At 37.4% G+C, this 13,594-nt stretch overlaps 1 protein-coding gene across 2 annotated transcripts; it reads left to right on the top strand.

Moving 5' to 3' along the window:
• Window positions 1-2,953: 2,953 nt before the first annotated feature.
• LOC139725550 (uncharacterized) lies at window positions 2,954-13,064 on the top strand. Of its 2 annotated transcripts, XM_071636638.1 has the most exons (4): window positions 2,954-3,440; window positions 5,892-6,117; window positions 7,529-7,612; window positions 11,443-13,064. In XM_071636638.1, the coding sequence occupies exons 1-4, from the start codon at window positions 3,067-3,069 to the stop codon at window positions 11,614-11,616; spliced, it is 858 nt and encodes a 285-aa protein (XP_071492739.1). In that variant the 5' UTR covers window positions 2,954-3,066; the 3' UTR covers window positions 11,617-13,064. The 2 variants fall into 2 exon arrangements, with proteins under 2 accessions (XP_071492739.1, XP_071492738.1); XM_071636637.1 differs by lacking the exon at window positions 11,443-13,064 and having other exon boundaries at window positions 7,529-8,631.
• Window positions 13,065-13,594: the final 530 nt, after the last annotated feature.

Genomic DNA, 13,594 nt, shown 5'->3' on the forward strand with positions numbered 1-13,594 from the left:
GTAAATGTCAATGCTATGGTATTACGATGTTCTTTTCCTGCCGTGTCAAGACTTTGGATGCTTACAAATAGATCCTTACATTTCTCCTCATCATCGAACACACGACACATGAACAGTACTTTCACATCACACACTCAGGATTACAAAGATGATTGCATCTTAGTCTTAAAAATGGGCAGGTTTAGGGCCTGGCTTGTAGTGACAGATGGCCGCGAAAGCCGATGTATATAATTTCACATATATGTCACATAAGTAATGTGACCCTGCATCACAAAACAAACAGAGAGTCGCCAGACATGAAATTTTAGTTAAGAGCTTATTCTGAAAAAGCAGACTTTAAGCTTTTAAGTGATGTATAACTCAAATCAAATGGACTCTCCTAACCTATCTAAACATTGGAACGAACGCACACACTCAGGAAAAGTGTGAACTGAGAAATGAGGCTCTGAAGTAAGCCGGTGCAGTGTCTATTCAAGCGCTTAATCTTCACCAAGCCATGCTATCTGTGTGATGAATGGGACAAAAAACGGGATGTAAACCACTGGAGTAACAACAATGAAGGGATTATCAGTTGAAACTGAAATTGAGCATGCCTTATTAACATATTCTGTCTTTAATTAATGCCAACTTTCAAAGCAGTAGCATTATCCTTTCAAAAGTTATAGGAGTTGAAAGTGAAGAGAGCGTACAAGGTTTTTAAGAAATGAAAAGGGAACTCTAAAGACACACATAATCACACTCAGCTTCCAAAAAAAAAAAAAAAAGATCCAGATAAACTGCTGAAAAACACACTTTCCTGCCCGTTTTATGATCCCAAATCTAGTATAGTGTAGAAGAAGACTTGCTCTTTCAGAAAATATGAAAACGTCAAGATCGGCTCGGTTGACCCATTTCACCTATTTTCAGTCCCCACACAAAATCAGTGTGTGGGACTTTTTTTTTTTTTTTTGGTCGTTTTGTGATGCATGGTCATATATATATATATATATATATATATACATATATATATAAATAAGGATAATGATAATAATAATAATAATAATAATAATAATAATGATAATAATAATGATAGTGATAATAATGATAATAAAAGATAGATAGATAGATAGCTCAATAAGTAGTTTATCCCTTAAAGGTTTTACTGTCATTATTACCCAGAATTGCATGGAGCAGTATGTATCTCTCAAAAAAATGTAGGCCTAAATACTCCATTCGTTCATGGAGGACACACTCAGAAAACTTTGTGCTTTTTTTTTTCTCCAGAAATCGAAAGTGAACCTCATGAATCACTTCAACTCAAAATAAGCCAAACATATAGCAAGAGATATTAGAGGCATATTTTATAAGGAAGATGAAGGGGGTGGGGAGGGGAGTGTGCTTGAGATCCTTGTCCAGTGGCGGATCCAGAGGGGCGCACTGGGCGCCCCCCCCTCTTCATTTGTTGCTAAAACAAAAGAAATAAAAAAGAAATGAAAAAAAAAAACCTGGGGCCCGTTGCATAAAAGTTACAATTATGGTAACTTTGCCATCTAATGGTAACTACCATGGCAACATTACTCAACAGCCAATCAAGATCAAGAATTCCATGGAAGTTACCATAATATTGTAACTTTTATGCAACGGGCCCTTGTAGCATCAGAAATATTGTTGGCCCCCCCCCCCCTTCACGAAATTCCTGGATGGATCCGCCCCTGTTGTCACATTGTACACGATAATGTTTTGAGATCTTTTTTTAACCTCAATTACCTGTTACTAGTTAGGAAGAAGAAGAGAAGGAGGGAGAGAGAGAGAGAAGAGAGAGGGGGACGGGACTCGGGGGACGGGAAGCGCTTAAAGTATATAAAAAAAGTATGAAAGATGTTATTATTTTCAGGATTTTTTTTCCAACCTCAGTTACTTATAACTTCTTCGAGAAATCATTCTCTTGACGTTATCAGTTATATCCATTGAAGTATGGTCAACAGAGAGAATCAAAATTTCCAAAACAATTACACAGTATGGTGTAAGTGTGTTATTGATACATTAAAAAAAAAAAAAAACAGAAAGAAAACAGGAACTGAAGAAAACCTTTCGTGTATCGCGCCTCCTTTCTAACTTCTACAAATTTTCCGTGACGTCAGAAAACGTGAAAGGTTAGAATGAATATTTTATTTCAACACGAGCTGATGACGGTTTGTACAATGCTGTCTTGTACACTGTTGCTGGAAATAATACATTGTATCGACATTTTACATACAGTGTCAACACGACATTCACATCGGGTCTGCGTGTCTGCAGCCTGCTTTTGAAGATTTCATCCTGGGGATTTCACGCGTTATCAGTTTCTTTATTATGTCTTGATGTGTATGGAAGACTATAATTATGTTTACTCAGTATATGGATAATATTGTTTTACTTTAATCCTTGTATCACCTCCTAAGGCGAACACACACAAGTTGCTGAAGAACACGATTCCAAGTATCATTTCAAAACGACATTCTTATCATGAAGTCTGTCATTCAGTTCAAATATGAAAATTTGAAATACAAAGAAAAAAATTCATAGACGGTCTACCAAACCGAACTGAATCTTTGAATGAAGAAGAAGAAGAAGAAGAAGAAAAAAAAAAACAGGTCTGCGCAAAAATAGGTGGGAAAAGAAATTCCATATGCTGAACTCGCAAGGATAGACTGCGCAGCTGGGCTGCGGAGGTGTCGTGCAAACAGTACATGTACATTGTAACCGCTTGGTCGCGTGCGCGATGAATCAACGACGCTACGTAGTGGACACGCCAAGCCACAAGTACACCTTGCATGGCGGCGCGCGAGGCGGCTCCGCTCTGCGAGCGACGACAAGGTTCAATGTTGTAGTACGGTACGTTAACATCGTCACAGCCATACGCACACTTTATTATACGTAGAAATATACTGACTTCATGTACCATCACGTTTATAATACGTGTGACGCACTTGCCGCTCGGAAGAAAATGGATCGAAGGTGACACTTGTTTTGCAAATATTTCATCTGTGACTGAAGATTGCGTGAAAAACAGCTAGAACTCTTCAAGAATATAACTTTGAGAGCAAAATGCCGCGCTCCAGAAGTAAAAGCTCTTCTCCAGAGAGGAAATCCAGTAAAAAGAAGCGATCCCGTACACGTTCCAGATCGAGATCACGATCAAAGTCGAAGGCGCGAGAGAAACATGAAAGGAAAGAACGTGATAGATCAAGAGAAAGGGACAGATCAGAAAGGCATAAAAGCGGTAAATCTTCTAGGAGATCCAGGTCCAGGTCAAGAGAACGAAGGAGACATGAAAGATCCAGATCAAAATCAAAGAGAAGGACTCCAAGCCCAGAAATAGACATATTTGGCAGGGATTTGAGCAAGCGGAATGCACAGGAGGAAAAGCAAAGACGGCAGGAGGAGGAAAAACGAATGGAGATGGAAAGACAAAGAAGAATGTGAGATTTCGTTGGAAAGCCGCTTGTGGGGCAAGGCGTCCTATTTATAGTTTTCAAACCAATAATTTCATGTTAATTTGGAAAGAGCTCCCTTTAAAGGTGCTTTGGTATCTGTTGCAAATGCAATCTTGATTAAAACAATGTTTGACTTTGTTTGAGTTGATTTACTGATTAACAAAGAACTGTCTCCTAATAATCCTAACGACAGACTGTACATATTCCATTTTGACTAACACTGTTTGGGTTTGATTATTGAAGTTTGGTTCCTGATGGCTGCTGTTCTGCCTTCTCTGGTATAGATGGGGCCTAGTATAGATATTTATACCGTAGTTTAATATGGCCCCTACCGAAGCTACGTCTACGAGTACAACTTCTTACAACGAGGGGCCAAGTTTAAGTTTACCCGTTATGGGCAGAACATAAGTTGTTGGGCCTAACTGTTACCAACCCCAAGGCGTTGGGGCTGCTCACTGTAGCATTCAGGATCGTGACGGGGTAGTATCGCGGATATAAAATAATCAACTTAAAATCGAAACATTTCTTCAATTTGAAGACTTACAATTGTACATACTGTAGGGTGAAGTTGAAGTGTTGACAACAGGTAATGTGTAACGTTTGGTTCTGCCAATAGTCCCTTTCTGTTCGAATTGATGACTTCATGTGACTCGGTCGAGAGGAACCTGGGAGAATGACATCTTAAATGGCATGCGGTCAATGGATTTGAAATTTGTGGGCATGCGCTGGCTGTCAATTCAGTGTAGCTCTCCCAGGTTGAGCCTGGTTGAGATGCAGATATTTAGTAAATAATTGCAGCGTCTAAGTAGCACAGATTACTTGGGTCCTGTATGACTATGACTATAAATGGCAATATTATCCACATAGGCCTAATTGAGTTTAAAGGACAAGTTCACCTTCATAAACATAAGGATTGAGAGAATGCAACAATATTAGTAGAACACATCAGTGAAAGTTTGAGGAAAATTGGACAATCGATGCAAAAGTTATGAATTTTTAAAATTTTTGTGTTGGAACCGCTGGATGAGGAGACTACTACAGCTTGTGAGTCATATGCGTACAACAGTATAAAGAAAATGTAAAAGAAAATTCAACATATTTTCACTTTTTTCGCATAATAAAAGAGCTCTTGACTTGCCTCTTTCTAAAGGCAGGGGTAATAATATTACCCATAACATTTGTCGGTAACGAGTCAGGGGAATGCGTACTTTTTTCAAAAGATGGCATTTTGTGAAATTCTCTTTATATTTTCCTTATATTGTTGTACGCATGTGACATCTAAGTTATTCATACACTGCAGTAGTCTTCTCATCCAGCGGTTACTGCACAAAAACTTCAAAAATTCATAACTTTTGAACGGATTGTCTGATTTTCCTCAAACTTTCAATGATGTGTTCTACTAATATTGCTACATTCTCTCAATCCTTATGTTTATGAAGGTGAACTTGTCCTTTAATTCTATGGAAGGGGCGCTGGTGTAGGGTTTCTGTTGTGATGTGGGCCAAAACCAAAACTGCATTTATGTAATCAGTGCAGTGTGGTGGGACATTGGTTCCCAGGTAGTCGCACACATAGTACACTTTTAGCAATTTAGGAGAAGTACACTTGTACATAGACATGTAGGAAATGATAAATCTATGCCAAGCAAAATTGTTGCTTGACATGCAGTGTACTTGTACTGCACACTTGTGTTTTTTTTTGTGTGTGTGTTTTTTTTTCACCCCTTGAAGGAAAGAAATACATGTGCTGGAAAAATGCTGGGAAAGTAGTTTGAAATAAAGGTGATGAAAAAGTCATATATGGAGGGCTTCCAAAGGAACTCTTTCCTGAGATTCTTTCCATGGTTTGTGTGTAGCATTTATGGTCCTGGTCTTGTCCCATCTATTGGTATGAATTTGTCAATGTTTTTACTCTTTAGATCTGATGCTGGCACACCGTTGACCTCCAGATGACTCTTCTTTGAACAGCGGAAAGGCAGACACAAGAATGTCTGATATGAACTCCCGAGTGAGGTTTAAGTGAATGAATGCTGAAAAACAGTCATTTGCTACATGTAGTAGCATTTATGTAAAAATGTATCAGGCATCAAAAGTTCAAGTACCAGGTACATGAACATGTACAGTATACAACGTATGAGACCAAAAAGAAAAAACAAAAACAAAAACGGAAAGAAACAACCAAAAAAAAAGGGAAAAAAAGGGAAATAGAAGACATGAGCATACCAGTACTTCTAGAATCTAATTTTTGTCCAGGTCTTGTTCTTGAACTAAAACTGACTCACAAATTACGGCATTGCCACATACACTCTGTACAATCGTATGTGCATGAGAGCTGCATATCCTGTATCTCTCATACACTTTTGTATGATGTCTGTGTGTTGTGGAAGGACATATTTCATCTTTCAATGTACTTCTGAATCATATCAACTCCTTGCAGACGTCAGCAGGAGATGGAGGCGAAGCTGATTGAGGAGGAGGTGACACGGAGAGTGGAAGAGATGGTCGCCCAGCGGGTGGAGGAGGAGCTGGAAAAGAGGAAAGACGACATCGAGGAGGAGGTGAGGAGACGGGTGGAGGAGGCCAAGCGAATCATGGAGAAAGAGATGATGGAGGAGATGGAGAAACAGAGGGAAGCAGAACTAGCAGCTCAGCAAGCCAAAGAGGTTAGTGCAGGGGATTCTGCAGGAGAGCCACATTAAACAAAGGGGTGGATGTTAGATAGTGATGTCGAGTTGTACTATTACTGTTGAGATGTGGTGCAAGGAGGCGTGTGTTCCAGCACTATTCAGCCTCACATAAAAGGCTAACATCACTATTATTTTCTTAACCACATTGTATATGCTTGTATATAACAAAGGTTTTTGTATCTCTTATCTACAGAACCATATCTCGAAGAACAAGCCGTTTTTCAACAGTTTTCAAGTGCATGTTGTGCAAGATACTAGTAGTTGTTTTGTGTATTGTAGCTGACTGCATGTGCCTAGGTGTATATGTACATGTATGCCTGCTAAATTCAGTTGAATTATGGGAGGGTGTTCCCAAATGGGTACATTGTATGTACATTGTACATAATCAAGTGCCCCACCCCTTACTTAGTTAAACGGACATGTGCCCATTTGTTTTACTTGCCCTTGAGTGAGGTTTAGTAACCCCAGGCAAGCTGATTTGTAGCACCCTGCTGTGTCATCTGCACGCTTTTGTTAGCAAGAAAACTTATGAAATTCTTTCTAAAGGTCTTTCCATACCACACCTTATTATAGTGCATTTCAAATACTAGTACATGTACATTTATTGAAGTCTAACAACAATGATAATATGAGAATGACTAATGCTAGACTGATGTAGTCACTTTATAAAGGTCCTACTAAACCTAAAGGACAAGTTCACCTTAATATACATGTACAGTATATTCCTCAGCATGTACATTGTACATTACTAGCTGTATGTTAGTCTTCTCATCAGTGATGATGGCACCGAATCTTTAAAAATTCATAACCTTTGAGGAATGATACAGTATTGGTGGAGTTGAGAATTGGGCTCTTAACTTTTGCGAGATACCAAGAAAACACTTATGAAATAGTATAGAGTATACCATTTTAAGAGGAATTAAAAGTTTATTTGATGAAAATCGGGTTTGGAATGACTGAAACATCCAAAAACAAAGTAAAACAAAACGATTGCAATAAAATGTGGGTCCCACACTTTATCAGAATTACTCTGTTTTGGATATCTCAGCCATTTCAAAACCAATTTTCATCAAATAAATGTCGACTTCCTCATGGAATTACATGCTCTTTCATATTTCATAAGAGGTTTCTCATTATCTCACCAAAAATTGTTAGAAACCTGAAATTAGGTCTCAACCAAAACTATACGATCCTCAAACTTTCACTGATGTTTTCTTCTAATATTGCTGCATTCACTCAATCCACTCTACTCATACCCATGCACATGTACAATTTGTGATATTAAGGTGAACGTGTCCTTTAACAATGACTGTTCTAATGGTGTCTATGAACCTTTCGGCTGTGATCGTTGCTATGGACTTTGTTTGTTTTGACTACCGGTATGCAGGAAGAAGAGCTGAAGAAGCGGGAGGAACTGGAAAAGATCATGCTGGAGAATCAACAAAAGATTGAGGATGCGCAGAGGAAGCTGGTGAGTGGTCATCGTCCAGTCATTGTGGGGGGTCAGGCCAATACACAATCACTAAGATATCCACACCCTCTTCATGTTTACATTCGCACACACACATACAGTGTTTACACATACTTGTACATAAAACATGCAAGCATGTGTATTTACATTGACCTGTTTGAACCTTTTTTTCATGAGAGGGGATGACAGTGAAAACTTCTACAAGATCATAAAATCAATGCTAATACATTTCTTTGATTCTTATGCTACTTCATAATCTTCGTAATCTACTGTTGCAATAATTCTTTTACTCCACAGGTTCACCAATGTTACATTCTGTTTACCTTACAGATTTTATCATACAGGCGAAAGCGGCCATTAAGCACTTCACTCATGCATAGTTTATGTTATTTCTGTTCATATTTGACTTACAGGTTAAAAAACAGTAAATTCTGTATTGATTGAGTTTGGATAATACAGATTAAAAATTAAAGAAAAAAAAAATCTGATATGTGTCAGCTCTTAATAGTTCTGAAAGGATTTTGGTTCCTTGTGTAAATTATTCTGTCAGCTTCTATGCTTCTCAGCATGTGTGTTCAAGTCTAGTGCATGCATCATTAGATTTCCCTTTATTTGCCAGCTTTTGTAATTCCGATGTTATGTGATATTCATTTGCTATAGGGACAATCATTGACTGATGACACCTTTCTTTAAGTCACACAGAATTTTCCTGTCTTAAAGGGCACATGAAGTATTAATGATGTCTTGTTTACTACTCTGTGTTTCTTCTAACTTTAATTCTATCATTCCAACTTCTCTGCAAGCACACTTCTACATGGGAACTTGTGTTTACTTTGTACTTGAAGGAGTTATCTAACCAGTCACAAAATGTTTTCTTTCTAGTACACATAATTGTATGTTTATGTACACGTAGTGTTGCTAAGAAAGAACACTTGAGTTAGAGAGAAATATGTTCTTTAAACCCTTTAAAACGCCTTTCAAAATATATGGTAACATATGTAGAATAGGTCCTGTTTAAATCAGCAACATACAGTTGTCTTGAGCTTCAATTTGTACATTTACGCAGCAATGATGCCTAACTGTGTTGAGTGCATCAATAAGATTGAATTTCTTTTCGTTTTTTTTTTAACCTTGTTAAAAATTTTCAAAACTGGCACATAAACAATATGCACTGTATCACATTTCTGCTATACATGCAAAAGTAAGTACACCTGTAATGTTAATATCATACCTCTTGATCTCCATTACTTTTTTTTTTCTCTCTCTCTTCAAAGTCAAGAAATTTTGGAAACAAATTGATCACTACTTAATCGAGAAGGAATAAGAAATCTTATAAAGTGTAGGATTGGTTAGACAACTCCTTTTAATCTCCTATTCTTTGCACCAACAATCTTTTATGCACTTCCATTTGATTTGCCATCTTTCTACTGTGAAAATTGTGTGCTTTACAAATTTCAAGTAATGTACATGTACTTGCTGGCCCTATACAGTGTAGCATGTGTTAAACCTATTGGGGTATTTTTTTTTCCAAAGTTTTTAAAGCTTGCCAAGTACATGTATGTGGGATAATTCCGCAAATGCCTTTACTGTAAATGCTGTGAATTGCCAATCCGTGAGGGCACTTAAAAAATATGTATAATGTTAGAAAACATCTTTGAACCATGTCGGTCTTGTGAGGGCCACAATTAGTGAATTTAAAGGGCTGTTCATCAATTTTTAGGATGTACTGTATTTTCTCCACGCCCCTTTGAAAAAAAATCATCGAAAAGCTTCAAATAACAGTCTAAATGTACCTTAAGTGAGAACTATGTTGCATGATTTCTACGTTGGGTTCATTTCTCCATTTGGTGTCCATTTCCCTTGTACCGCACTCTTTTGTGTATTATTTTATTTCATTTTTTTTTTTACCTTCAGTTAGATAAAGTGCATGTGGTTCTGTCACTAATATTATGAAGTTTTAGTGTACTTTTCTTCTCATTGGACGAGACATTATACATTTACAAGTATAGTTTCAACTGCATCTACAGGTATGTTTTTTTCTCAACATTGTAGATGTGTTATGGAATCTCCTGTGTAGTTAATAATCAGTATAGAGGAAAAAATAGTTTTGATAATAATGTGAACACCACATACATGTATCAGCATCCCACAATGATTTTTTTTTTTTTTTTTTTATGGAAAGAAATGGACAGTATACAACATGTCTTAAAAGTTCTTCACATGAACATAACACACCTTTTTAATCATTGTTATCAACAGCATAATGAAACTTTTTTTTTTTCCAATCTGAAGTGCTAATTATGTCTTCACAATCATATCACAATGTAATTATGTGCATCTAGAAATACCTAGTTATTTGTGCATAGGATTTTATTTTATTTTTTTCATTCTTGCCTTTACCCCACTTTTGGTTTATTTTGATCAGACATAATGTGCCGCAAAAGACAAATTTATACAAACTTTACTGTCCCTTTATTACTTTATAAGGTATCCCTCTACATGTAGTTGTTTATCCTTTACACTTTTGATTTTAGGATTGTAGGCTAGATGTATACACAGTATGTATTAACCACTTGATTTTTCCCACAGTCAAGCTTGTGCCAAGAGGACAAAGAGAGGGTTACGGACTGCATCACTGAACCCTTTTGCTAACTTTCATTGTTCTGTTTTTTTAATGATTTGAGACAATCTTTCACAGAGGTGAAGATTTGTGTATAACGTTGCAAACTTGAAGTGCAGGAAATAGTTTGCTGTGCTGAAAAGGTGGAATCCACTTGGCAAAAGGAGCAGGAATATTCTGAACCAGCAGAAGGCTCGCAAGTTTAACTTGGTTTGTTTTTCACTTGCAACTGGTCCAGATTTGTCTTTGTATGTGGGGGTTTTTGTTTTGTTTTTCCATTTTTTTCTTCTTCAAAATGATCTGAGACCAGTTTGCAGAAATAATGTTCCTATTCCAATCACTCTTGTCTGTCAAAATTTTTGATAATTGAATTGGTGCCCTTGGACAAAATATACATTTAAAAATACACATTTTCTTTTCCCCAGTTTGGTTTAAAAACATCACCTTGAAATAATTGTCTTGTTTTTGGAGGTACTCTTGAGGGGGGAAAATATTAATGAAATAACTACAAACTGTAAGAGATGAAATACAGATGGGCAATAGGCAGGGGGAGTTTAGATAAAAGATGACTTTCCTGAGCAGTGCAGTGTTTAAAAGTCCAGATGCAAATTCTACCATGGAACAACCGTTACGCAGTAGACTTGTGTCATATTATACTGGAATATGACAAGGAAAAGTAATGTAACTACTTCCTATTTCATCTCCATAAAAATTCCATCAAAGAGAGAATATGTCCATTTGGTCACAAATTGCACTTATGTCAGGCAGCAAACCGTGAGTATACAACCCAAGGGACTTTTTTTTTTTTCGTTTGCCTTGCTTACATGTAAGAGAACTTTGATACTTCGCACATGGTAATTTCAGAGCTGTATAATTGCCTTTACTTCAGGGCTACAGATTCTTTTTAGACAGGGATGAATTCATCACCCATAAATGATGTGAAACGAGTTGAACATTTGCAATGATAGGGAGAATGAGAGAGTTTTCCAAAATACCTGGAGAGTTTTTTTGAGTGAGTCATCCATTCAGCAGGAAAAGAAAAAAAAAAGCACAATGCAAAAACAAAGAGGAAAATCATGTTAAATGTAATATCATGTTTAAACAGGAAAGAAAAGAAGATGTGAAAGAGTGGACATGTTGAACTTAGTGGTTGTTGGTGTTTTTGAGTGACAAAAGCCCTCACATTTAGCCCTGTCTTTCTGGTTTCTAGGCGGAGGAGCGCTTGGAGATGGTTGAGCGTCAGCGTAAAATGGACGAGGAGCGCCAGGCCTTTGAGCGCGAGCAAAAGCGCCGGCACAAGGCCGAACAGGACCTTATCCTTAACAAAAAGAGCGGCCGGCCCAAATTGTCCTTCGGCTTTAAGAAGACCGACCCACCTACCTGATGAAGGAACATCCCAATGCGGTGATTATCCTTCTTCATGATTTTGTTGTTATTGTTTGTTTGTTGTTGTTCTTTCGTGATATTTTTGAAGGGGAAAATCTAATGCAACTTACAGTTTTCAATGTATATTTGGTAGCTCTTGTGACCGGTTGGGGGGAAAGGCGTTCCTGTCCAATCCTTCTTCTTCTTTTTTTTCTTTTTTTCTTTCTTTTTTTTTTTCTGTGGGTAAAGCTGATTATTTTTTTTTTTTTTTTGTAATTCTGTGTTTCATTTCCATAAATTTTTCCATCTGCATTGGTGTTAAATACCAAAATGGTTGACTTGTCTGTTTATGTCCCTGGTGTTACAGGGGAAATAATGAACTTGAATTGACCTACCAATAAATCTATATGGACCTAGCTAAGTTAATACATGCACACTAAGTTATGGATGTATATTTCTTTCTTTTTCGTCACCAAAATTTCAGGGTTCTTTTCATTTTAGAATTACATTATAAGTATTCCCCATGCGAATCTTTTGAAAATGTTGGGTTAACCTGAATCCTAAAAGCAGTCATAACACATTGACAGTAAACAATGTGTATACATTTTCAGCATAATCTCAGTGATTGCAAGGTTACATGTATGTGTTGTGATATCGACCATGATAGCGCGAGGGGAATATTTATCAGAGGGCCCCAGGCATAGAGCGTAATTTTTTCCATGGTATGGCTTGTATCACCTGTAGTTATAAACATAGACAAACAGAGTGAAAAAAGAAATCACTAGAGTTAACTTTACGTTGCATGTGTACATAGATAGTTAGAATTCAACTATCTCTTCCACTCCTCTGTGAAGTGTGTGTCCCCCATAGTACAGTGTAGTATCATGCCCTGTCCCAGTTATATGACAAATATCCCTCCCTTCCCCTTACTCAGAATATGCGGAGTATGAACTTAAAATTGCAACAGTGTCAATGTTTTCAACCAATCACTAGTTTGGTGTCATTGTGGAAGCAGTGGGTTTGAATGTTTCTCATAATGAGAAGTTTTGACAGTAAATGGAAAACCCATACATGCTTGAACGTTTGTGTCACATACATGTACAATGTAAGCCATAAGTCATGTAAAGGTTTGCTTAAATTGCGTATTGAAGTGTCGGTCAAGGTTTGTTAGAATCTGTATAGTGTTGAACAGTGTTTATGACACAAACCGACAGAGCTTGGAAGAGGGATTGACAGCATTGTCAATCCTCCATTACCAGATCACTCATGGAGGTGCCACAACAGCTGTAACATACAATGTAGTGTACAGTGGACTCCCGTTATAACAAAGTCCTCGCGACTTACAGTTTTCTTTCGTTATATTGAAATTTCAGTATAGCCGGACAAACAAACAGAAAAAATATAGAGCGGATAATGTTGCAGCCTGAATCTTTACTCTGTTGTAACCAGAATTTTGAAATAACTGTGTTCATTATAACAGGAGTTCGCTGTCGCTGTAAGTGTAATAGGAATAATGGGGAGGGGGGGGGGGGGGGGAGGGGGGGGGACACATAACTACACTATGATAATGCCTGATTTATAGGGAAAACAAGCGAAAGCAAGCAAGCATGTGAGGCAGTAAAATTTACAGAAAAGAGGTGATACACACATGTATGAGCCTTGGATATCACTGAACATGCACGTCAGCAAGCACAATTTTGTTACACCTTGTGAGACCTCTGGTAAAAAAAAAAGCTTTTTCTGGATGTAATTTTTGGTTGATTTATATTCTATGAGTGACCTGTGTATAATCATTTATTACTGTATAAGCTGTTACTTTCGTGCACAGATATTTTCGTGAATGAGGAGGTCACAGACATTTTTGCGAGATGTTGTTTTCGCGAATTGAAACCGCGCCTATTGTTAGTGCGCTATTACCCTAGCACATAGTGACATTTTCGCGAGTTAGATTTGCGGTCCAACATTGATTCGCAAAATTCATGAAAATTAAACCCTTT

The sequence above is a fragment of the Diadema antillarum genome, unplaced genomic scaffold, assembly GCF_040938485.1.
Source record: "Diadema antillarum isolate AM-2024a unplaced genomic scaffold, OU_Dant_1.0 seq00000049_RagTag, whole genome shotgun sequence".
Taxonomy (NCBI): Eukaryota; Metazoa; Echinodermata; class Echinoidea; order Diadematoida; family Diadematidae; genus Diadema; species Diadema antillarum.